The 26,716-nt window shown below is 36.7% G+C and overlaps 1 protein-coding gene across 1 annotated transcript in view; it reads right to left on the bottom strand.

Annotated features, from left to right (window-relative positions):
• Window positions 1-26,716, bottom strand: part of SCML2 (Scm polycomb group protein like 2) — a 90,164-nt gene that overhangs the window by 32,484 nt on the left and 30,964 nt on the right. The window contains exon 6 of the mRNA XM_036912879.2: window positions 22,521-22,764. Coding sequence (XP_036768774.2) covers window positions 22,521-22,764 — 244 coding nt within the window. The remainder of the gene's footprint in view (window positions 1-22,520; window positions 22,765-26,716) is intronic.

The following is a 26,716-nucleotide window of genomic DNA, read 5'->3' on the forward strand; positions in this document are numbered from 1 at the left end:
CCAGTTTGCTCTCTGTATTTTGAGTCTTTGTTTTATTTTTTCATTTGTTTTGTTTTTTAGATTCTATGTATGTGAAATCATATGGTATTTCTCTTTCTCTGACTTTTCACTTAGCAAAATACCCTCTAGGTCCATCCACATTGTCACAAATGGCAAGATTTCATTCTTTATGGCCAAGTAGTATTCCATTGTGCATATATACCACTCTTTTTTATCCATTCAACTGTCAATGGACACTTTGGTTATTGCTGTAGCTTGACTATTGTAAACAATGCTGCAATAAACATAGGAGCGTATACATCTTCTCGAATTAGTGATTTTGTTTTCTTTGGGTAAATACCCATTAAGTGGAATTACGGTATTTCTATTATTAATTCTTTGAGGAACCTCCATGCTGTTTTCCACAGTGGGTGTACCATTTTACAATCTTATCAACAGTGTAAAAGGGTTCCCTTTTTTCCACAAAGGATCTGTAGCTTTGATCTACTCTCCCTCCCCCATTTCAAAACAGGGTTTGGAGAGAAAATATAAATAGATTAAAGAGGACAGAAGAAATTATTTATACACCTTATAAAGCACACCTTAATCTGCATAGAATATTCTATCTTAAGGTTACTGCAAACTTGTAAAAATGTTACTGGGAAATTTTCCCAAATACAACTGAAAGGTTAAGGGATAGCTCTCTAACTTAAACAAAAAACAAAAGCAAATTAAAGTTGTTTATCCCCATACCTAAATGACAGTGCCTTTTTTCTTGGCATGCATGCTAAATAAAAAATAAGAAATTGGATTTAGTAGAATTTACATGGTTTTCCTACCCTGTTACATAATTTTATGTCATAAGTATTCATGCCAGAAAAGAAATCATAAAAAGGTAAGAAGCTAGAAATCACAGTTAGACTTTAGAAAGGCTTTAAGACTGTTGTTTAAAAAATATATTTGTTTTCTACTGGCCAATCACAGATGCTTTGTAAATTACTCCCCTTCAGCTTCATGAGGTGTGTTTCCCATGAAGATTATTTTATTTCACAATCACTACTAGTATCTGCTCACTTCAAAAGAGACCAAGATTCTGGTCACAATGACATTATTAAAGAAGATGACAATTTCCAAAGCCTTTCATGTTTTTAGAAGAAAAGTTCACACAAAAAGAAGAAACTTCAATTTTTTCAGGTTAATTCATAATTCATCTAAGAACAATGAGCTTTTAAAGGCCACTCTATTTTTAAAACATAGCATCTTTTTCCTTATTGAATGACTTTACTACAGAGTGACTTCCATTATTATGCTGTTAAAAAAAACCACTCACTGCAATGACTTCCACAGAACACATTAAATGTATCAACAACATTAAATTAGTAAAATGTTATACAGTTTTCTATATCATAAAAATACTTTCAGTAAGTCTCATGTACTACCAGTGAAAAATCATGTCATTGTCCTCAAAGCTATAGAAAAAACACTGGCAACACTTTTAATTACAAACTGGAGATTTAAATGATCAAGTTTGACTTATAATAGGGATGTTCCTTTTTATTTTAAACCATTTTTATGGTGGAAATAATCAAAGGCTGACTTTTCTCTTTTACAATAAAACAATTTTTAGAAGTGACTAATCAAATAATAGTGCCAACAATTTCCATAAATAATGTTTAGAACAAAACAGAGTTTTTGAGGTAGCAGAAAGGACTCGGATATTTTAGTATACGAAAGCTAACAAAGCAGACAATGAAATTTCCTTAACCACACTTCTACTACAATATAAAGAAATTTTGGGGGTAATTCCTACCTTTAGAAATATTCTGAAGAAACAAGTTTTTGCTGTATTTACCATTAAGGTCGTTTAGGTTCCACTTGATAGCTTTTCTCCTTTACCAGAATAAAACAGCCTTTCTGGAGAAAGCAGTCAACAACAAAGCCCATGTTGCCTGGGCAAGCCTGGATTTCTAGCAAATGGGGATGAAGCTATTTGCATTTGTTTGTTTGAGAGGGGTGGAGTGGAGGGAAGGGACTGACGGGACTGGTAAAGTAATTCGCGTACTGTCTGGAGGCTGTAATAGACAGTGATCATCAGTCACCTGCTCAAGCTTCCTTCACTCCTTCCTTCAGAGAAAAATCAAAGGTTACCCTGGGTCAGAGAATCTGGCAAGAAATGAGAAGACATGCAAAATCTAACTGCCACCCCATTGCATCTGTAGACAAAGTTATCCCCACTGGACCACATGTCCTCAAAACCAAGACATTTTAATAGTCTCAAGAGAACTTGTTAAAATATATTATAGAACAGAAACAAGAAAAAAGCTCCAGGCTATGCTTACAATTACTGCAGTATTTCCCTGAAATACTTAAAACTGAGAAAGGACATTTTTTTTCAAGATACTTCTTTACATCATAATAGCTGTCTCGTTTGCACAAGCAAAACATTTGTTCCAAGCTGTTCCTATGAAAAAGAAAGTATCAGCTGTTTTAAATTTCATAGCTTTTGAGGGAATAATCCGGTTTGATAGCATTTCTAACTATTTCATTTAAACCAAACAAGAAGAGTACTACATATAATAAGTATACTAGTCTGTATTTCATTATAAACCACATTAAGGGCAAAAACCTAAACAAATACTTCAGTGCTTTATTCAGAAGCTTTCCAGCGGGACTGACACACCTTAAACTTTTTACAGCCTTAAATATATGTACCTCTTACTTTGAACTACTATAACATAGAGAAAGGAAAAATGCTGGTTTATGTGGTTTTTTACTAAACATACATAGTTGCATAAAAAGAGAAAAAAGTTGATAAAGATATGTCCTAAAAATTGTAAAATCTTCATTTTAAAACTTAGGTGAAGCACAACTCACAGAAAACACATACTCCTCTGCGCACTTCTAAACAAAGAGCAAAAGTAGCCATAACTTCTGGTTTTCTTTTTTAAATAGATGAGAAAGAGGCAGGGGTGAGGAGTAAAGCTACTTCTTTGCTCAATAGAAGTTTTGAAATACTTCTCAAAAGACTAACTTTTAAATAGTTCAAAAGAAAAATGTTTCATAGGAAGGGTTTTGCAAATAAGTACTGTATAAAATGACTGCCTACATTCCCACATTTTTAAAAAAGATCGGAATTTAGATTTTAAAACTCGCTCCTTTAAAATCTTAATTAAGATAAAAACTAAACCATACACAAGAAACCACCAAAGTTTATAGTGCCCAAGATAATTACATTTAAATTCTATTTTTAATTTTTTACTTTAATCTTAACAAGTTCCTATATCATACAATTTATGTCTGAATTACCAACAAAGAAGAAAATCTAATATGCTGGTTGTATCAAATATTCATTATTAGAAATGTTTTACAAAGTAGTGAAGGAAATGCCATGTTAACACTGAGTTCTACTTGGAAATTAAGCTGTTTCTATGAGAGGCAGAGAATGGGGAAACCCCAAAACTGAAGGATTTTATCAAGAAAAGTGTTAAGATGGCTACTGACAGCCTATGGTGCCACTAGAAAGAAATGTTTGGCTATGTCTTCCTGATTCTAGGTTTTTCCCCTCCTCCACAGAGTCCCCTTTGGAGCAAAGGAATAACTCTATACCCTTGGGAGCCTGCAACTTTATACTCAAACATCTGGAAGTTTGCTGCTCTTCTTTCTGATCTGTATGGATACAACTGCTTAAAGAATTAGGCTACAAGACGACACTTCACACCAGTGTGGGTCATTAATTCACAATCACTGATGCATAAATCTGAAGCTAAGTTAAAACGAATTCATTAACGTTTTAAAAATATTTAAGCTCAAAATATAAACAGTCAAAAGTATTAAGTACTTTTTTTTCATCAGTAGATGAATGATGAATGGATTAAAAAAAGGTGGTACATATACACAATGGAATATTATTCAACCATAAGAAGAAAACAAACCCTACCATTTGCAACAAGATGGATGGACCTAGAGGGGATTATGTTCAGTCAAATAAGCCAGGTAGAAAAAGACAAGTACCAAATGATTTCACTCATCTGTGGAGATGAGAAGAAAAAAACGGAAGGAACAAGAACCCAAGAATGAACTAACAGTTACCAAAGGGAAAGGGACTGGGGAGGATGGGTGGGAAGGGAGGGATAAGGGAGAAAAAAGGGGGCATTACTATTAGCAAACATAATGTAGGGGGGGAGCATGGGGAGGGCTGTGCAACACAGAGAAGCCAAGTAGTGATTCTATAGCATCTTACTATGCTAATGGACAGTGACTGTAATGGAGTATGTGGGGGAGACTTGACGAAGGGGGGAGTCTAGTAACCATAATGTTGCTCATGTAATTGTAGATTAATGATACATACATACATACATACATACATAAATACATACATAAATAAAGAATTAAGTACTTTTTAAGCCAGGTAGAAAGGTTTATAATATAACAATCTATTTTTTAAAAAACTCTGACTATCCCATAATATTAGAAAAAAAATAACATTAGGGCTAATTTTTTTAAAGAATTATTTTCTTTTAAATTTCTCCAACTTCTCTCAAGACTAAAAACCTAAATTTATTGTGGTCATAAATAAAATTATAGAAACAAAACAGTAACATACTTGTTTTACAAACTTTCCCAAATAAAGAAGAAAAAAAGATTTTTTAAAAAATGATCTAAGTTGCTGGATTCTAAAGTCTTGCTCCTTCATATATCAAATATTTGGACTCTGACAAGACCACTGACTCTAAATTCCCATAACTATATTAGCCAGATACAAAGGAAGGGTAATATGAGAAGAAACCAATAGCTTACAGCACATTCCTCAATTTCTATCAATTTCTAGAGAGAATTAAGGTATAAGATAAAAAGTAAGGGAGGAAGAAGGTGAAAAAGAAAGCAGCAAGATCAAATAAATTCTGCAAGAAAATCTGCAATGGAGCTTGTTTTAATTTACTTGACTCAGCTTTCTTTAAGTTACCAAGGACCTAGCTAGCATCACACATACATCTTTCCTTCTCCCTAGGCACACTGTACAGGTCTCCAGAATAAATCTGATGAGCTGTTACAGCAATAAACAGAAAAGAAGGGTTTTGAAAGATTGTAAGGTCATAACACGGGCCAGGAACGGAAACCCAAAATAAACAAGAAGAAAAGTCACACAGCTCAATTTTCTATTCAAGGTAAGCTGCTCACTGGATTTTTCTACCAGTGATAAGCCTAATAAGAACTTGTCTGTTTCTGATTATAAGAAATGTTAATACCGAGGTAAAAATATTTGTTAGATAAACTTTTAAAGTAAATTACACTTTATTACTATTCTTGAAAACCAGTAAAGCTTATTTAAAGTAAGTACTTTTTTAATGTAAAGTCAAATCAAGTAGCATTCATAGACAGTTCACATTTCTTTAAGAAATTATGCAAGTGAATTGTTTTCAATCAACTATCAGAAAAAGTTGTAAGTGCTATATCCTAAAAAAAGTTGGAAAAGCAATTATATAAAGGTTGAAAAACAAACATTTCCAGTGTTTAGAACAGTCAAAATGAACAAAATGAGAGATTTTTAAATATTTATGAAATACAGTATTTAACATTTGTGCCTTCTGAAATTATTTGGCACTAATGCCCTTAAGTTATTTAATATACAAGCCAATAAATATAACATTTTTGTATATATTTTTTAAAGACCACAGATAACATTACAAAGTAAATGACTGAGAAAAATGTTTTTACCTTTATGACAAATGGTTGGTATGTACAAAAAAATAAGCACTCAAGTTAACAGGAAAAGGAACACTCTAAGAAGAAAGTGAGCAAAGGTAAGTAGCCAGAATATTATGAAGTATTAATGGCCAAAATACATGGAAAGAAAAAGACTCAACTTCACTAGTGATCTAAGAAATTAAAAAATTTTTTACATAACATTTTTCAAATTAGCAAAAATTAATGCTCAAAGTTGACCAGAGAGAAAAAAAAAACACTTTCACCCACCACTAAGGGAAGTGGAAATAGGTGTACCTTTCTGAAAGACAATTTGTCAGATTAGAAACATACCTCCTGGCCCAGCAAACTTATTCCATGGAAATAACTAGAAAGGCATAAAAAGACAGTTTCATTATACCATTTAGTTTAATGACATAAATCTGGAAACATTCTAATGTCAAATAAAATAGAAGTTTGGTTAAATGAATTATGGTAGAGCCATATGATGGAATACAACAGAAATAAAATAGAATTTGATGTGACACATGGGAATATAGTCACAATGTTATGACTTGGCAAGGTATATGCACGGTAATCCCTTTTCAAACTAAAATTGTGAATTTATTTTGAAGTACAAATTTAACACACAAATACATTCTTGTATTTTTAAAAAATGCCACTGATAAAAGCAAAACTACCATTACCACTTCTTTTATCACCCTACAGATATGTACCCTTCCTTTAACCCCTTCCAGGAATAATTCACTACAGATTTGGTATATAGCCTTTCTGACCTTTTTATGTATTTATATCCATACATCTATAGTTACATATAGAAATACATTATTTGTTTTGACTTAATGATGTCATACTGTTTGTATTTTAGGGGGTTGCCTTTTTGTCTTACTACATCTTGGAGAGCTTTCTTTCTTAATGAATAGAAACACACTCATTCTAAATTGTTCTATATTATTCTAAAGAATAACTACCCCGTAACCTGCCTTTCAGCATTTCACTGTTGATTTGGCCACGTGTCTATAAAGGTCTATGTGTAACACAAAAAGAATAAAAGCAGTGTGAAGCCAAACACAGATCAAACTCCTTGCCATGGTTATCTCAGTGTGCTTGTCTCAATTTTTTGCTTGGAACATTAATTACTTTTTCTGCAAGGGAAGAATTTTATACTAAAAGTAATGAAAACTAATTTTAAAGTATTTTGCTGCCAAAAATGCATCACATTATATGCAAGATACGGTACTTCTATATTATAGCTGCCATTTAATGAACATTAGCTAAAAAATTCTACTCAAAAGGACCACTTTACCTTGTGTAAGTACACTATTAACCTTAGTGATCTATCTGTAATCAATAATCAATGCTTAAACAAAAACAAAACAAATCATACATACAGTATCTTCAGGTAACACCTAACAATTTTTAATCATACTTTCCCCAGAATCCTGAAGTTCTTCTACGGACCTGTGTGAATCTTCACAAAACAGAGTATGGCACCAGTGGGCACATCTTTGCCTTTACCACTTCCAAATCCTACTTTAATATAGTTTGGATTACTTGTATTTTCAAAGCAATCATGAAAAGTATTTTACAACATCAAATTACCAGTGACATTTGAAATCCTTGATAATGATGAAGAAGTTAAAATATAATATCAAACACTAAAAATGTTTCACACATGAAAGTAAACATAATTTGTGTATGTGTGGTTTTGTCAAGATATCCAAGTTCAATGAAACCCACACCTAGAAGGATCAGAGTACAACTGCAGAACACAAAACATGACATGAACATATCAAACCTGGTAAGAAAAAAAATGACAGATTATAATCAAAAGAAAAATAGACAGCATGATTCCTAACAGGAATGAAAAACCAAGAGGCAAATGAATGATATCTTTGAGGTACTGAAAGAAAACAGCTGTCAACCTAGAGTTCTACATCCACAGAAAATGTCTTTCAAGTAAGGACTTGAAATGATGACATATATTCAGATGAAAACGCACATGCACTGAGAGTTGTGCCACTTGCAGGCCCTTACTAAAATAAATTTTAAAAGATCTACATCAGGCAGAAGAAAATTAATCCAAGATGAAAGATTTAAGATGCCAAGAAGGAATAAAGAACAAAGAACTTTTTTAGTATGTTGGTGAATCTCAACAAATATTGACTATATAACAGTAACAATAATAGCTTATAGGATGACAAAAAGACAAAATTAACATATAAAGAGGAGTAGCGAAGACGGTGCGTGAGTAGACAGCTGAAATCTTCTGCCAAAAACATACATATTTTTGAAAATACAACAAATACAACTATTCCTAAAGGACAGACCAGAAGATACAGGACAAAAGCCAGGCTCCATCTACACCTGCGAGAACCCAGCGCCTTGCGAAGGGGATAATATACAAACCGCGGCCAGGTGGAAACCGAGCGCCCCTCACCCCAGCTCCCAGAGGGAGGAGAGGAGTCGGAGAGGGGAGGGAGAGGGGGCCCAGGATACCCAGGCCTAGCCATCCACACCGGGAGCGCAGACACACAGTGTGTGGGGTGCTGGATACTAGGGAAACGGGATAGCAAAATCTGTGAGCAGATCCCCGCAGCCGGCACCCCTCGGACAAAAGAAAAGCAAGTACTCTTTGAAAGTCTTAAAGGGACAGGGGCCTCACAGCTGGACGGAAGCGTCCTGGCACACTCAGCCCAGGAGCTGGGAATCCCAGGGAACTCCAGGCGCCCTAACCCCTGGGCAGCAGCACAGCTCTGAGGCCTCTCACGGTGATAAACAGCCTCCTGCCTGTTCACCCTCCAGCACAACCCCGCCATAGCAGAGCAGCAACCTGAAAGTGGAGAAGCTCACAGCAAACCAGTGGAGCTTACTCCACAGCAGCCAAGCAAGAATCAGAGACCCCATCAGCGTGCAACTGCACAGCACAAGCCACTAGGGGTCCCAGTTCACCCAGGAAAGGAAGGCCAGGAGCAAGTGGAAAGGGTCTTGGTTCTCCCAGCTGACACACGTGACAACTGCACACGACTACCTCCATCACCATGAAAAGGCAGAAGAATTTGATACAGACCAGACTAACCCAGACTTCCTCCCCTGAGAGGGAATCTGGAGAGATAGATTTAACCAGTCTTCCTGAAAAAGAATTCAAAATAAAGGTCATAACCATGCTGATGGACTTGCAGAGAAATATGCAAGAACTAAGGCGGGAGAATACAGAAATAAAACAATCCCTGGAAGGACTTAAACGCAGAATGGAAGAGATGCAAGAGGCCATTAATGGAATAGAAATCAGAGAACAGGAATGCAGAGAAGCTGATGCAGAGAGAGATAAAAAGATCTCCAGGAATGAAAGAATATTAAGAGAACTGTGTAACCAATCGAAATACAACAATATCCACATTATATGGGTAACAGTAGAAGAGAGAGAAAAAGGGACAGAACGTGTCTTTGAAGAAATCATTGCTTGGCCAACAGACACATGAAAAGATGCTCCACATCGCTTGTCATCAGAGAAATGCAAATTAAAACCACAATGAGATATCATCTCACACCAGTAAGGATGGCTACCATACAAAAGACAAACAACAACAAATGCTGGCGAGGTTGTGGAGAAAGGGGAACCCTCCTACACTGCTGGTGGGAATGTAAATTAGTTCAACCATTGTGGAAAGCAGTATGGAGGTTCCACAAAATGCTCAAAATAGAAATACCATTTGACCCAGGAATTCCACTTCTAGGAATTTACCCTAAGAATGCAGCAGCCCAGTTTGAAAAAGACAGATGCACCCCTATGTTTATCACTGCACTATTTACAATAGCCAAGATATGGAAGCAACCTAATGTCCATCAGTAGATGAATGGATAAAGAAGATGTGGTACATATACACAATGGACTATTACTCAGCTATAAGAAAAAAACAGATCCTACCATTTGCAACAACATGGATGGAGCTAGAGGGGATTATGCTCAGTGAAATAAGCCAGGTGGAGAAAGACAAGTGCCAAATGATTTCACTCATATGTGGAGAATAAGAACAAAAGAAAACTGAAGGAACAAAACAGCAGCAGAAGCACAGAACCCAAGAATGGAATAACAGTTACCAAAGGGAAAGGGACTGGGGAGGATGGGTGGGAAGGGAGGGATAAGGGCGGGAAAAAAGAAAGGGGGCATTACGGTTAACATGTATAGTGTGGGGGGGGGCATGGGGAGGGCTGTGCAACACAGAGAAGACAAGTAGTGATTTTACAGCATCTGACTATGTTGATGGACAGTGACTGTGAATGGGTATGCGGGGGGGACTTGGTGAGGGGGGGAGCCTAGTGAACATAATGCCCTTGATGTAATTGTAGATTAATGATACCAAAATAAAATTTCTTAAAAAAAGGAATAATTGCTGAAAACTTCCCCAGACTGAGGGAGTAAATAGCCTCTCAGACCATGGAAGCACACAGAACTCCTAAGACAAGGGACCCAAAGAGAACAACACAAAGACACATAATAATTAAAATGGCAAAGATCAAAGACAACAACAGAGTATTAAAGGCAGCCAGAGAGAGAGAAAAGGTCACCTACAAAGGAAAACCGATCAGGTTAGCATCAGACTTCCCAACAGAAACCTTACAGGCCAGAAGAAAATGGCCTTCTATCAATATATTAAATTCTATCAGTATATTAAATAAATGATATATTTAATGCAATGAAACAGAAGGGCCTTGAACCAAGGATACTGTATCCAGCACAATTATCATTTAAATATGAAGGACAGATTATACAACTGCAAGACAAGAAAAAGTTGAGGAAATTTGCCACCCACAAACCACCTCTACAGCATATTTTAGAGGGACTTGTCTAGATGGGAGCACTCCTAAAGCTAAACAGATGTCACCAGAGAAAACAAAATCACAGCAAGGAAAGCGGAACAATCAAATACTAAGAAAGGCAAAAAATAAAAAGAACTAACAACAAAAGCAATCAAAGGAAACACAAAAGAGCACAAAATAAAACACCTAACACATAAAGAATGGAGAAGGAGGAATAAGAAGGGAGAGAAAAAAGAATCATCAGACTGTGTTTCTAATAGCTTAATAAGAAAGTTAAGTTAGACAGTAAGATAGTAAAGAAGCTAATATTGAACCTTTGGTAACCACGAACCAAAAGCCTGCAATGTCAATAAGTACATATCTTTCAATAATCACCCTAAATGTAAATGGACTGAATGCACCAATCAAAAGACACAGAGTAATAGAATGGATAAAAAAGCAAGACCCATCTATATGCTGCTTACAAGGGACTCACCTCAAACCCAAAGACATACACAGACTAAAAGTCAAGGGATGGAAAAAGATATTTCATGCAAACATCAGGGAGAAAAAAGCAGGTGTTGCAGTACTAGTATCAGACAAAACAGACGTCAAAACAAAGAAAGTCACAAGAGATAAAGAAGGACATTACATGATGATAAAGGGGTCAATCCAACAAGAGGATATAACCATTATAAATATATATACACCCAATACAGGAGCACCAACATATGTGAAACAAATACTAACAGAATTAAAGGAGGAAATAGAATGCAATGCACTCACTTTAGGAGACTACAACACACCACTCACTCCAAAGGACAGATCCACCAGACAGAAGATAAGTAAGGACACAGAGGCACTGAACAACACACTAGAACAGATGGACCTAATAGACATCTATAGAACTCTACACCCAAAAGCAACAGGATACACATTCTTCTCAAGTGCACATGGAACATTCTCCAAAATAGACCACATACTAGGCCACAAAAAGAGCCTCAGTAAATTCAAAAAGATTGAAATTCTACCAACCAACTTCTCAGACCAAAAAGGTATAAAACTAGAAATAAATTATACAAAGAAAGCAAAAAGGCTCACAAACACATGTAGGCTTAACAACATGCTCCTAAATAATCAATGGATCAATGAACAAATCAAAATAGAGATCAAGCAATACATGGAAACAAATGACAACAACAACACAAAGCCCCAAATTCTGTGGGATGCAGCCAAAGCAGTTTTAAGAGAAAAGTATATAGCAATCCAGGCCTATTTAAAGAAGGAAGAACAATCCCAAATGAATAGTCTAAAGACACAACTATCGAAACTGGAAAAAGAACAAATGAGGCCTAAAGTCAGCAGAAGGAGGGACATAATAAAGATCAGAGAAGAAATAAATAAAATTGAGAAAAATAAAATGAGAAAAAAATCAATGGAACAAAAGCTGGTTCTTTGAGAAAATAAACAAAATAGATAAGCCCCTAGCCATACTTACAAAAAGAAAAAGAGAATTTACACACATCAACAGAATCAGAAATGAGAAAGGAAAAAATCACGACGGACCCCACAGAAATACAAAGAATTATTAGAGAATACTACAAAAAACTATATGCTAATAAACTGGAAAACCTAGACAAAATGGACAACTTTCTAGAAAAATACAACCTTCCAAGACTGACCAAGGAAGAAACAGAAAATCTAAACTGACCAATTACCAGCAAAGAAATTGAATCGGTAATCAAAAAACTAACCAAGAGCAAAACTCCCAGGCCAGATGGAGTTACTGCAGAGTTTGATAAAAAATACAGAGAAGACATAATACCCATTTTCCTTAAAGTTTTCCAAAAAAAATAGAAGAAGAGGGAATACATCCAGACTCATTCTATGAAGCCAGCATCACCCTAATACCAAAACCAGACAAAGACCCAACCAAAAAGAAAATTACAGACCACTATCCCTGATGAACACAGATGCAAAAATACTCAACAAAATACTAGCAAACCGAATTCAAAAGTGCAAGAGTATCATACACCATGATCAAGTGGGATTCATCTCAGGGATGCAAGGATGGTACAACATTCAAAAATCCGCCAACATCATCCACTACATCAACAAAAAGGACAAAAATCACATGATAATCTCCATAGATGCTGAAAAAGCATTCGACAAAATTCAACGTCCATTCATGATAAAAACTCTCAGCAAAATGGGTACAGAGTGCAAGAACCTCAATATAATAAAGGCCATATATGAAAAACCCACAGTCAACATCATACTGAACAGCGAGAAGCTGAAAGCATTTCTTCTAAGATTGGGAACAAGACAGGGATGCCCACTCTCCCCACTGTTATTCAACATAGTACTGGAGGTCCTAGCCACGGCAATTAGACAAAATAAAGAAATACAAGGAATCCAGACTGTTAAAGAAGAAGTCAAACTGGCACTATTTGCAGATGACATGATATTGTACATAAAAAACCCTAAAGACTCCACTCCAAAACTACTAGAACTGATATCGGAATACAGCAAAGTTGCAGAATACAAAATTAATACACAGAAATCTGAGGCTTTCCTGTACACTAACAATGAACTAAAAGAAAGAGAAACCAGGAAAACAATTTCATTCACAATTACATCAAAAGAAATAAGATACCTAGGAATAAACCTAACCAAGGAAGTGAAAGACCTATACCCCGAAAACTACAAGACATTCTTATGAGAAATCAAAGAGGACACGAACAAATGGGTACTCACCCCATGCTCTTGGCTAGGAAGAATTAATATTGTCAAAATGGCCATCCTGCCCTAAGAAATCTACAGATTTAATGCAATCCCTAACAAACTACGAACAGCATTCTCAACAAACTGGAACAAAAAGTTCTAAAATTCGTAAGGAACCACCAAAGACCCCGAATAGCCAAAGCAATCCAAAGAAGGAAGAATAAAGTGGGAGGGTTCTCATTCCCCAACTTCAAGCTCTACCACAAAGCCACAGTAATCAAGACAATTTGGTACTGGCAAAAGAACAGAGTCACAGACCAGTGAAACAGAATAGAGTCTCCAGACATTAATGGTCATTAAATGACCATATATGGTCAATTAATATGCAATTAAGGAGCCATGGACATACAAGGGGGAAATGACAGCCTCTTCAACAGCTGGTGTTGGCAAAACTGGACAGCTTCATGTAAGACAATGAAACTGGATCATTGTCTAGCCCTATACACAAAACTAAATTCGAAATGGATCAAAGACCTGAATGTAAGCCATGAAACCATAAAACTCTTAGAAAAAAACATAGGTAAAAATCTCTTGGACATAAACATGAGCGACTTCTTCATGAACATATCTCCTCAGGCAAGGGAAACAAAAACAAAAATTAACAAGTGGGACTATATCAAGCTGAAAAGCCTCTGTACAGCAAAGGACACCATCAATAGAACAAAAAGGTATCCTACAGTATGGGAGAATACATTCATAAATGACAGATCCGATAAAGGGTTGATATCTTAAATATATAAAGAGCTCATACACCTCAACAAACAAAAAGTGAACAATCCAATTAAAAAATGAGCAGAGGAGCTGAACAGACACTTCTCCAAAGAAGAAATTCAGACGGCCAACAGACACATGAAAAGATACTCAACATCGATAGTCATCAGGGAAATGCAAATTAGAACCACAATGAGATATCACCTCACACCAATAAGGATGGTCACCATCCAAAAGACAAACAACAACAAATGTTGGTGAGGTTGTGGAGAAAGGGGAACCCTCCTACACTGCTGGTGGAAATGTAAATTATTTCAACCATTGTGGAAAGCAGTATGGAGGTTCCTCAAAAAGCTCAAAACAGAAATACCTTTTGACCCAGGAATTCCACTTCTAGGAATTTACCCTAAGAATGCAGCAGCCCAGTTTGAAAAAGACAGATGCACCCCTATGTTTATTTTACCCTATTTACAATAGCCAAGAAAGGGAAGCAACCTAAGTGTCCATCAGTAGATGAATGGATAAAGAAGAGGTGGTATATATACACAATGGAATATTATTCAGCCATAAGAAGAAAACAAATCCTACCATTTGCAACAACATGGATGGAGCTAGAGGGTATTATGCTCAGTGAAATAAGCTAGGTGGAGAAAGACAAGTCCCAAATGATTTCACTCATATGTGGAATATAAGAACAAAGGAAAAACTGAAGGAACAAAATCGCAGCAGAATCACAGAACCCAAGAATGGACTAACAGTTACCAAAGGGAAAGGGACTGGGGACGCTGGATGGGAAGGGAGGGAGAAGGGGGTGAAGAAGAAAGGGGGCCTTACAATTAGCATGTATAATCTGGGGGGGGGCCACAGGGAGGGCTGTGAAACACAGAGAAGACAAGTAGTGATTCTACAGCATCTTACTATGCTGATGGACAGTGACTAATGGGGTATGTGGGGGGGACTTGGTGAAGCGGAGAGTTTAGTAAACAACGTTCCTCATGTAATTGTAGATTAATGATACCAAATTTTTTTGAAAATTAAAATATACAACAGTAACAACACAAATTTGAAGGAAGTAAACGGATAGTGTATTCTAAGTTCCTTTTATTGTCTTAGTACAGAGCAAAAATATTAATTTCAGACTTCCATTAAAAAACCTTAATAAATTGCTGGAATACCTATGCTCAGTGAAATAAGCCAGGCAGAGAAAGACAAGTACCAAATGATTTCACTCATATGTGGAGTATAAGAACAAAGAAAAACTGAAGGAACAAAACAGCAGCAGAATCACAGAACCCAAGAATGGACTAACAGTTACCAAAGGGATAGGGACTGGGAAGGATGGGTGGGGAGGGAGGGATAAGGGTGGGGAAAAAGAAAAGGGGCCTTACGATTAGCATGTATAATGTGGGGGGGTGCATAGGGAGGGATGTGCAACACAGAGAAGACAAGTAGTGATAGCATCTTACTACGCTGATGGACAGTGACTGTAATGGGGTTTGTGGGGAGGACTTGGTGAAGGGAAGAGTCTAGTAAACATAATGTTCTTCATGTAATTGTAGATTAATGAAAACAGAATTAATTAATTAATTAATTAATTGGTTGATTGATTGATTGCTGGAATACCAAAAGAACAGAAAATATAGTGAATAACTTCTATACAAGAAGAGGGAGAAAAAACAGGAGAAAAAAAATAATCCATGAAAGGAAAAAAATGTATCGAAAAGGAAGGACAAATAAAAAGCACAAAACAAGGTGGCATACTGAAAACCAAACGCATGTGTAATTACAATAAATATAAACAGATTAAAAGCTGCAGTTAAAAGACAGACTGGCTGACTGGCCAAAAAATCAAAATCCAACTATTTGCAAGACATGCACCTTTCTAGATATGAATAAAAGTTGAACATTGGAGAAAGAACAATTAAGAACACCAATCAAACAAAATCTGGTATAGCTACATTAGTATAAAATGAAGCAGACTTGAAGATATTTTTTAAAATTACCGTAAAGAGTGTTAGTACAGCCTATGTTGACAGATAGTGGCCCACTAGAACAGATGAGGATTTAATAATATGGATAACACCTGAACCACTGTGTTGTATAATTGAAACCAACATAAAACTGTGTATCAATGATACTTTAATTAAAAAAAAAAAGAGGGTTACTACAGAAGGTTCAATTGACCAGTAAGTTTTAACAGTTCTAAATTTGTACACACCTGATCATGTAGCCATAAGATACATAAAGCAGAACAAAGAAAAAACTGAAGGAACAAAACAGCAGCAGACTCACAGAACCAAGAATGGACTAACAGTTACCAAAGGGAAAGGGACTGGGGAGGGTGGGGGGGAGAGGAAGGGATTAAGGGATTAAGGGGCATTATGATAAGCACCCATAATGTAAGGGGGGCACAGGGAAGGCAGTATAGCACAGAGAAGACAAGTAATGACTCTATAGCATCGTACTATGCTGATGGACAGTGACTGTAATGGGGTATGTGGTGGGGACTTGATAATGGGAGGAATCTAGTAACCACAATGTTGCTCATGTAATTGTATATTAATGATACCAGGAAAAAAAAGAAAAAATATATACATAAAGCATAAAGTAAACACTAGAAGAACTACAGAAAGAAAAATGACCCATAATCAGAATGGAACCAACAGAGGAAAAACAATAAACTTCTCAGCAGAAACATGGAAGCCAGAAGTTGCAGAACATTTTTCACCTGCTGAAAGAAAAGAATTGTCACCATAGAATTCTATATCCAGTAAACATCCCTCAAGAATGAAGGAGAAATAAAGACATTCTTGGATGAAGGAAAACATAAAGATTTGCTGCCAGCTGACCTATATCCTCAAAGAATGACTGAAAGAAGTTCTCTAAAGAGAAAAAAAATGAAAGAAGGAATGTTTGGAACATCAGGAAGGATGAAAGAACTGCAAGGGCAAAAATGTGAGTAAAAACAGCAGACTTTCCTTCTCTTGAGATTTCTCAATTATGTTTAATGGTTGAAGCAAAAATTAAAGCACTGTCTAAAGCCACTCTCAATGAATGCAGAGGAAATGCTTAAGACATGTAAATTGAGGTAAGGTTTCTAAACTTCACTTTAACTGGTGAAATGCCTAGTGAGGTAAAAGAAAGAGGCCGACCTCAGAAAGCTCTGGTGAAACCACATTTAAAAAATAATACTTTGAATCTATTTACTCCTCAACTCTCTAAATCCGGCTTTTCAAAGAAGTCTACTAACCACACTTTTACTTAAGGCCATTATTGAGTTCTCTTCTTGACTTTTATGCTGCATATGACACTGTTCAATCCTACTCCTTGAAATCTTTCCTCTCCTGCTGCAGAAACTACTCTAGTGACTCTCCTACACTTACGTATACATCTCAGTGTCATAAATCCACTTCTATCTTCTACCTTTCCCTTACAAGTATCAATAGAATGTATACCCTGCCCACCCCTTTTCCACCCAGCTCCTATAATCCCACCTTACACAAAGAATAGTTGTTTGAATAAACACAACTCTCAAAACTTGCTTTGTCAACCAAGACCTACCTCTTCCTCTTCTCTTTTAGGCTCTATACTTGCATGTGCAATGGACATATCCCGCAAATGTCCTAAAGTTACCCCAAATTAGTTGAAATTTGGTACAGCTAATAGGAACAGAAAAAACTAAAAGACCAGTGGTTTGTATAGGAGCTGTTTCTCTGATAAAATAAACAAAATAGATGAACCCCTAGGCAAGACCTATCAAGAAAAAAGAAGAGTACACACATAAACAAAAACAGAAACAAAGGAATAATCACAATGGATACCACAGAAATACAAGGCATTATTAGAGAATACTATGAAAAATTATATGCCAACAAATTGGACAACCTAGGAGAAATGGACGACTTTATAGAAAAATACAATCTTCCAATACTGAAACAGTAAGAAACAGAAAATCTGAACACACCAGTTACCAGAAACAAAGTCAAACTGGCAATCAAAAAACTCCCAAAAAACAAAATTCCATATCCAGAGGGCTCCACAGCTAAATTCTACCAAACATTTAAACAAGAGCTAATACCCATACTTCATAAAGTATTCCAAAAAGTAGGCAAGGAGGGAAAACTTCCAAACTCATTCTATGAAGCCACCATCACTCTAATACTAAAACCAGACAAAGACCCCACAAAAAAAGAAAATTACAGACCAACATCCCTTTTGAACAAAGAAGCAAAAAATACACAACAAAAATATTAGCAAACTGAACTCAAAAATACATCAAAATGATCATCATGATCAACTGGGATTTATTCCAGGAATGCAAGAATGGTACAGTATTTGAAAATCCATCATCATCATCCACTATATCAACAAAAAGAAGGACAAAAATCATATGATCACCTCCATAGATACTGAAAAAGCATTTGACAAAATTCAACATCCATTCATGATAAAAACTTTCAACAAACTAAGTATACAGGGCAAGTACTTCAACAAAATAAAGGCCATATACAACAAACCCACAGCCAACATCACACTAATAGCAAAAAGCTGAAAGCTTTTCCTCTACAATTGGGAAAAAGACAAGGATGCCCACTCCCACCACTTTTATTCAACATAGTACTGAAGGTCCTAGCAATGACACAAAACAAAAAATAAAAGGCATGCAAACTGGTAAGGAAGAAGTTAAACTGTCACTATTTGGAGAGGACATGATATTATACATAGAAAACCCTAAAGACTTCACCAAAAAACTATTGGAACTAATAACTGAATTCAGCAAACTTCCAGGATACAAAATTAATACACAGAAATCTGTTGTGTTCCTATATACTAATAATGAATTAGCAGACAGAGAAATCAGAAAAATAACTCCATTTACAATTGCATCAAAAAGAATAAAATACCTAGACATCAATGTAATCAAGGAAATGAAAGACCTATACTCTGAAAACTATAAGACACTCATGAGAGAAATTAAAGACACAAAAATAAATGGATATCTATCCCGTGCTCATGTATAGGAAGAATTAGTATTATCAAAATGAACATATTGCCCAAGGCAATTTACATTCAATGCAATCTATATCAAAATTCCAACAGCATTTTTAAATGAACTAGAACAAATAGTTCTAAAACTCATATGGAACCACAAAAGACCCTGAATAGCCAAAGCCATCCTGAGAAGGAAGAACAAAGCTGGGGGTGTTACATTTCCTGATTTAAAGCTCTACTGTGAAGCTGCAGTAATCAAAACAGTTTGGTACTGGCATAAGAACAGACCCATAGATCAGTGGAATGGAATATAGAACCCAGTTATAAACCCACATATATGGTGAATTAATATACGATAAAGGAGTCATGAATATACAATGGGGAAAAGACAGCCTCTTCAACAACTGGTGTTGGGAAAACTGGACAACTACATGTAAGAGAATGAAACTGGGTAACTGTCTAACTCCACACACAAAAGTAAACTCGAAATGGATCAAAAGCCTCAATTAAGTCATGAAACCATAAAAGTCTTAGAAGAAAACAAAGGCAAAAATCTCTTGAACATAAATATGAGCAATTTTTTCTTGGACACATCTCCTTGGGCAAGAAAAACTAATAAAAAGTGAACAAGTGGGACTATATCAAACTAAAAATCTTCTGCATAGCAAAGGACAACATCATCAGAACAAAAAGGCAACCTACAGTATGGGAGAATATATTCGTAAATACTTTATCCCTAATACGTTAACATCCAAAATAAATAAAGAACTCATACGCCTCAACACCCAAAAAAACAAATTACCCAATTATAATATGGGCAGAGGACCTGAACAGACATTTCTCCAAAGAAGAAATTCAAACAGCCAACAGGCACATGGAAGAAAGATGTTCCACATCACTAGTCATCAGAGAAATGCAAATCAAAACCAGAATGAGCTAATACCTCACTCCAGTTAGAATGGTCACTATCCAAAAGAGAAGAAATAACAAATGTTGATGAGGATGTGGAGAAATGGGAACCCTCCTGTTGGTGGGAATGTCAACTGGTACACCTGCAGGAGAGCAGTATGGAGGTTCCTCAAAAACTAAAAATAGAAATACCACAAGATCCAATAATTTCTTTTCTAGGAATTTACCCAAAGAAAACACAATCCCTAATTCGAAAAGATATATGCACCCCTATGTTTATTGCCGCACTATTTGCAATAGCCAAGATATGGAAGCAACCTAAGTGTCCATCAGTAGATGAATGGATAAATAAGATGTGGTACATATATTATTATTTGGCCATCAAGTGGAATGTATTATTCAGCCATAAAAAGAAAGGAAATACTGCCATTTGCAAAAACATGGATGCATCTAGAGGGTGTTATGCTCAGTGAAATAAGCCAGGCATAGAAAGAGAAATAACATATGATTTTACTTATTTGTGGAATATAAATCAAAGTATAACAGAAGGAACAAAAACAGCAGTAGACTCAGGGACACTGAGAATTGTCTAGAGGGGTTGGGGCAGGTCAAGGGGAAGGGTGAGGAGTACGAAGGAGCACAATAATTCACAATCACACTGTAAGTTGGTCATGGGGACAATAGTATAGCATGGAGAATATAGTCAATGATTCTGAAACACCTTTCTACACTAGAGGGGGTGAAGATTAATAGCAGGGGTAACTGCTGAACCACTGTGTTGTACATATCAAACCAGTATAAGACTGTGTATCAACGACACTTTAAAAAAAATGGTGGTTTATATAACATAGTTTATTTCTCTCAAATAACAGTCTGGACCAGGCTAATATGAAAATTCTGCTAAAGTTCTCATATAGATTCTGTTCCTTTCTTCTTTCCACTCCACTATGCCTAAAATAGGGCCCCCATTTCATGGACCAAGTCCCACCCAAAACAACCGCATTCCTAACAGAAGGGTACAAGCAGGTAGAAGAGAGAGAAAGGAGGGTTCATTTATCCCTCTGTAATATACTTCCTGGAAGTAGAATACACTACTCATACTTTTATCCCATGGACCAGACTAGTTTCATGGCCATATCTAACTGTTTGAGACACTAGAATGTAGTCTTTATGTTAGGCAGTCAAACTGTGTTACTAGGGGGAAAAAAAGAAGGAGATCAGATACTGAAGGACAACAGCATTCTTGGCCACACATTCCAAAGTAACCATGTCCCAAAATGAACTTACCAGTTTTCAAGACAACCTAATTTTATACCTTTGTGATGGGTCCACCCTACCTTTATATCCATTCTGCCTAACAAACTCATTCTCCTCTCTTAATACTAACATCGTATGTCTTTTTGTGAAGCTTTCCTTTACCCAACCAACCACCTTTTCCTCCAGCCTGAACAGACTGGACATGTTTGGATCACCTTCATACGTAGCATACACCTCCATTTTTGCATTGCTAATTCCGTAACAGATTTTTTTTAAGTCTACACCTACATTCATCCTTCTTCCACTAGAAGGTAAATTTCTATGTGCACATAGGTCTGTATCATACTAAACTTTACAAAAATCAACCATTAATATCTGCTTCCTAAAATCATGGCGGCAGGGAACTGGTAAAAGAGGTACCTAATAAAAAAGACATCAAAAGTATGTAGGACTGTAGTATAATGGGATACAAAAAAATCCCAAATTATAGAAGATTATCAAAGCAGTTAAAATAACATGGCCATCTGCTCTTACCTATCCACTGCTGTCCTCGATACACATTACTTACACATTTTTATATAAATCTCTTTTTTTTAATAAAAACAAATTTAGTGGGGTAAATTTTAAGTATGTTTACATTTGGTTATACTAATAGGTTTATATTTAATTTAGGCCAATCATTGGGTTCTATGCTTAGATTCCCACTTGAATCTCAGCAGTTAGTCCATCAGAGAAGACCTGAGTAGGCATGTCTAAACCCTTGGGAAAGTCACCAAGGAGCTTCAATATTTTAATGACTTTTCTCTGAAAGAAACTATCTAGACAGTCATACTATTCAATTTAGAAAGCACAGCATTACAACTGATAAACACATGACAAAATAACATACTAATCTATGATGCCTTCCTAGTCAGAAATTTTCATTGACACGTAGATTTTACTTAAGACTCTCAAAGTATCAATTTAAATTGAAAAATGACCAAAATCATGTAAAACCTATATATAACAGCTGTTATACCCAACCTTTTAAAAACTACCTTCAAGATATAAACAATGGAATACCATGTGTAATTTTAAGTTGAGTATCAACTATAAAGGTAGCTGAGCACTTCAAAATGCTTATAGCAGGAGAGCTTCAATGGTCCAAGTATGACTTATAGTTTGCCCATATGCTTCAGTGTGTACTATCAATTCAGACTATGATTCTGCGTTGGCATTCCAGAAGTCTAATCATAGCCTTCTTTACCCTCAGTCCTCTAGCATAGACAATGCCCTTGCTGTTCTGCCTGCTGCTCCAGTTGGGCATAAAGGCCCAACCTCACTGCCAATAGCAGTTAGATATAACGTCTGTAAATAAAAAAATACATAATTACTTATTATCTTACCATGAGTTCCTGGTGGTTGTAATACATCTCCTGTCAAGTGACACCACCCTACTGGGAAAATATCTCGACAGTAATACTTGCACCAATAATCAAAACCCTTACTCCAGCCATCAAATGTGATATAAATTTCATCTCCTTTAACTTTTCCAACAGTTGCAGGGCCAATCATATAAGGGTTCTTTCTGTCTGCAGCTTCCAATTTCATTCCCACTTTAAAATTATTTAGAGGTGGCTTTGGTGGTTCCTACGAAAACAATAGAAAAAAGTTTCCATTGTTAAGATGTAATAAATCATTCAATTGTACTCTTACAACCTTTAACAACCAAAAATTAAGCTCCATGTTTATCAATTAACTACAAGGAAACAGTTCTCACAGATTTCTCTGAAACTGCCCTACAACATCTCACTTACTCTGGAGCAGAGCCAAGAACCTGGAAGGAAACAAAACCAACCTGATATTCTTTAATTCATTCATGTATTCAAGAAATATGTACTATATAGTATGTACCAGGAATTTGGATTCCTGGTGAAAAAAATATCAAAGATCCCTTCTCTGGTGCACCTTACATTCTAGTGCTGGTGGTAGTAGTGGTTAGGAGCAGAGTAGGGGAAAGAAGGGCAAGCAATCAATAAGAAATTTTAACAGAGATAGTCAAACAAATCTAATAAATATGTATATTATAGGATATGTCAAAAGGTGATAAGCCCAAAGAGAAGGAACAGCAGCATATAATTACAAAAAGTTAAAGTATGCAAATGCTAACAGAAGTCTTAGAAAACCCAACTGCTATGTTAAAGGGAACATCTTTTCCTTCAATTTCTTTTTATCCTAGTAAATGTCACCGTCAGCAACCACTTATCCAAGCCAGAAGTATGTAAATAGTCCTACACCAGTGGTTCTCAGCCTGACTGAATATAGAATAGAATCACCTGGGGCCACACCACAAGAGCTATTGATTAAATCAGTTTGAGGTAGAGCCCAGGCATCAACATATTTTAAATCCCCAGGTGATTCTAACATCCAGCAGGGACTGAGGACCACTAACCTAAACACAACCTTTTTACCTTAACACTCAGACTCAAAGACAACAACCTGCCAGTTCTACCCCTAGATCTTCAGAATAACATTTAAACTTAAACTTCAGGCCAATGGGCACATGAAAAGATGCTCCACATTGCTAATCATCAGGGAAATGCAAATCAAAACCACAATGAGATATCACCTCACACCAGTTAGAATGGCTACTATCCAAAAGACAATAACAAGTGTTGAAAAGGATGTGGAGAAAAGGGAACCCTCATACACTGTTGGTGTGAACGAAATTGGCACAGCCACTATAGAAAACAGTATGGAGTTTCCTCAAAAAACTAAAAATAGAAATACCTTACCACCCAGTAATTTCACTTTTGGAATTTACCTGAAGAAAACAAAATCTCTGATTTGAAAATATATTTGCACCCCTATGCTTATCACCACATTATTTATAATAGTCAAGACATGGAAGCTCTGAAAGTGTCAAAAGAGGAATGGATAAAGATGTGGTCCATATATGCAATGAAATATTATTCAGTCATAAAAAAGAAATCCTACAATTTGTGACAACATGGATGAACTTAGGGGGTATTATGCTAAGTGAAACAAGCCAAACGGAGAAAGACAAACACCACATGACTTCATTCATATGTGGACTCTAACAACAAAACAAAATAAATTAAACAAAATAGAAATAAAAAAATTAAACTTCAATTGTTTAGTATACACGAGGCATTGTTTTAAATGTTTTCCAATATATTCATTTAATTCTCACAGCAACCCCGTGAAGTCAGTGAAATTATTATCCCCATTTTACATATGATAAAACTAATGCAAAACAGCCTTAGAATACACCTTAACTATCAGAGCTAGATTTTAAACCTAGGCAGCCAACATCATGCGACACCCTATTCCATCATCTGCCTGGCCAACTCAAACTTATCCACTTCAAAGCCCAGCTCTCCTGGCCTCTTTAAGGCTTACCTGACCAACTCCTGCTCACTTCTAGGCCCACATCAAAGAGATGTGCTGGCCTTCAACTGTGAAACAACTGCTGAAATTGGTTGACTCCACTATGAGACTAAGGGATTATCAAAAGCAGGTATTATATCTTATTCATATTGTTATTTCAAGCACAGAATCCTACAGCAAGAATTTCTTTTTTAATGAACGAACAGTGATCACATGAAGAACAAATTTTTTACCAAAATATAATCTACAAATCGTATCTGGGGAAGTCTCCTGGGAAAATACAGCAGAGTAGAAAGGCAAGGAAGAATACTCCCAAAAACACATAAAACACAAAAATACAACAAATACAACTAAACCTGAAAGTGACCTGAAGACTGCAGAACTGACTACCCACGTCTGGGGAAGAAGAGAAGACCTCACAGAAAAGGCTAAAGTGGCAAAGCTGAGATGTGGCAGGAACCAAACCCTCCCCCGACCCAAGCCCACAGGCAGGAAAAAGAAGAAAAGAGTTGGGAGGGGATAGGAGCTCAGGATCTCTGAACACCTGGACCTGGAGATCTGCTCCAGGAACACGAGCCCACATTACATGGTGCTCTGGAGATGAGTGGGGCTGGACCACAAAGACACCCACAACACTCAGGGAGGCTGAGATTCCAGCTGCATGTGGAGAACAGGCACACTCTACTGGCCTTGAGAAAAAAGCAAAGCGGGCAATTTGAAAGACTTTCCAGCAACGAAGAGGGGTCCCAGAGGGGAGAAGAATGGACAGAGCTCTCTTCTCAGGACAACGGGCAGGTGGACAGTGGCTCTCCATCCCACCCTCAGCCCAACAGGTTGGTAACTCTTGAGAGCCCCAGATGCTCCATCCCCTCTGCTGGTCATGCAGCCCGGAGGCTCCGCCCTTCACACACCGCCAGCAGACAACCCATTTGGCCCAGCAGTAGTGTCAGATTTTACTGCCAGGTAGGCAGAGGAAGACCATCCCAGCTTTCTCAGCTTCTTTTTGGCCCAGCCAGGGATATGGATGGCCCCCAGGAAGCTCCTTCCTCCCCACGGGCACCAGGTCCTATGCACCTGCGACTCCACCATTGCTATAGACCAAGGTAGAGAGCGGCCCCACCCGTAGCAACTCCAGCAAAGACATCTGTGCTGATCAGTGGAAGAACACTGCCTGCCCAGAATCAGACCTCTATAAGCCACACAGAAAGGCAGCCTTACCCCACTACACACCAACAGCTGGGACTCCAGCACTGGAAAGTAAACAGTGTTCAGCTTCTGGGCACTAGAGGGTGCCTCCTTCATAAAGCTATTACTCGACTGGAAGAAATGCAAAAAAACCCTGGTAAAATGAGGAAGCAGAGGCCTATGGTCCAAACAAAACTACAAGTGAAAATCCCAGAAAAAGGGCAGAATGAAACAGAAATCACCAATGTCCTTGATAAATATTTCAAAAAAAAAGTAATAAACATGCTCACAAATCAACAGAAAAATACACAAGATCTCAGGGAGGATTTCAACAAAAAAGATAGAAGACCTGCAAAAGAGTCACTATGAGCTGAAAAATACAGTACCTGAAATGAAATATGTAAAGGAGGGATTTAACAGCAACAAAGGTTGAAGAAGTGGTAAATGATATAAAAACTAGGGAACAAGAAAACAAAACAGAAAACCAGAGAAAAAAGGATCTCTAAAAACGAAAGAATAATAAACTTGTGTGATCAATCTGAACATAAAAATAATCACCTAACGGTGTACCAGAAAGAGAAGACGGAGACAAAGGAATAGAAAGACTTTCTGAGGAAATAATTGTTCAAAATGTCCCCAGTCTGGGGAAGGAAAGAGACACTCAGGTCATGGAAGCACAGAAAGCCCCTAACAGAAAAAACCCAGAAAGACAACACCAAGATATACAATGATTAAAATGGCAAAGATCAAGAATAAGGAGAGAGTATTGAAAGTAGACAGAGAAAGAAAAAAAATTAGGTATGAAGGAAACCCCATCAAGCTATTAGCAGACTTCTCAGTGGAAACTCTAAAGACCAGAAGGAAGTGGCATGATATATTGAATGTAATGAAACAGAAGGGCCTCCAACCAAGAACCCTCTACCCAGCAAGATTATCATTTCAATAATGAAGCAGGGATTAAACAGTTTTCCGATAAACAAAGGTTGCAGGAATTCACCACCACTGA

The sequence above is a fragment of the Manis pentadactyla genome, chromosome X (genome assembly GCF_030020395.1).
Source record: "Manis pentadactyla isolate mManPen7 chromosome X, mManPen7.hap1, whole genome shotgun sequence".
Lineage (NCBI taxonomy): Eukaryota > Metazoa > Chordata > Mammalia > Pholidota > Manidae > Manis > Manis pentadactyla.